The sequence below is a fragment of the Haliaeetus leucocephalus genome, unplaced genomic scaffold (genome assembly GCF_000737465.1).
Source record: "Haliaeetus leucocephalus isolate CR32 unplaced genomic scaffold, Haliaeetus_leucocephalus-4.0 Scaffold271, whole genome shotgun sequence".
Lineage (NCBI taxonomy): Eukaryota > Metazoa > Chordata > Aves > Accipitriformes > Accipitridae > Haliaeetus > Haliaeetus leucocephalus.
The window spans coordinates 58496-58790 of record NW_010972707.1 but is presented as its reverse complement, the minus strand read 5'-3'; the positions used below and the strand labels follow the sequence as shown (position 1 = coordinate 58790).

The 295-nt window shown below is 70.2% G+C and overlaps 1 protein-coding gene across 1 annotated transcript in view; it reads left to right on the top strand.

The window, feature by feature from the left end:
- The window catches only part of GPT (glutamic-pyruvate transaminase (alanine aminotransferase)), a 12153-nt gene extending 11913 nt beyond the window's left edge, over window positions 1–240 (top strand). Inside the window, exon 14 of the mRNA XM_010569328.1 lies at window positions 4–240. Coding sequence (XP_010567630.1) covers window positions 4–240 — 237 coding nt within the window. The remainder of the gene's footprint in view (window positions 1–3) is intronic.
- Window positions 241–295: the final 55 nt, after the last annotated feature.

The following is a 295-nucleotide window of genomic DNA, read 5'->3' as shown; positions in this document are numbered from 1 at the left end:
CAGTTGAAGTTGGAACACGGGGATGTCACCAATGGTGGGGCTGGGGAGCAGGAGGAGGTGGGGACCACTGGGTTTGGACACCGGGTGGTGGTTGAGGGAGAACAGGGCTGGGTGGAGGGGGTCCCACGGCCCCCCCACGGCCCCCCCAGGCTGTCGCTGCTGCTGCCGGCCGAGACGCTGGAGCGGGTGCTGCTTGCCCTCACTCGCTTCCACGCCGCCTTCCTGCGAGACTTCTCCTGACGCGGGGGCGACCCCGGCCCCGTGTGTCCCCCCCCCACCCCCCCCCCCCATTAAA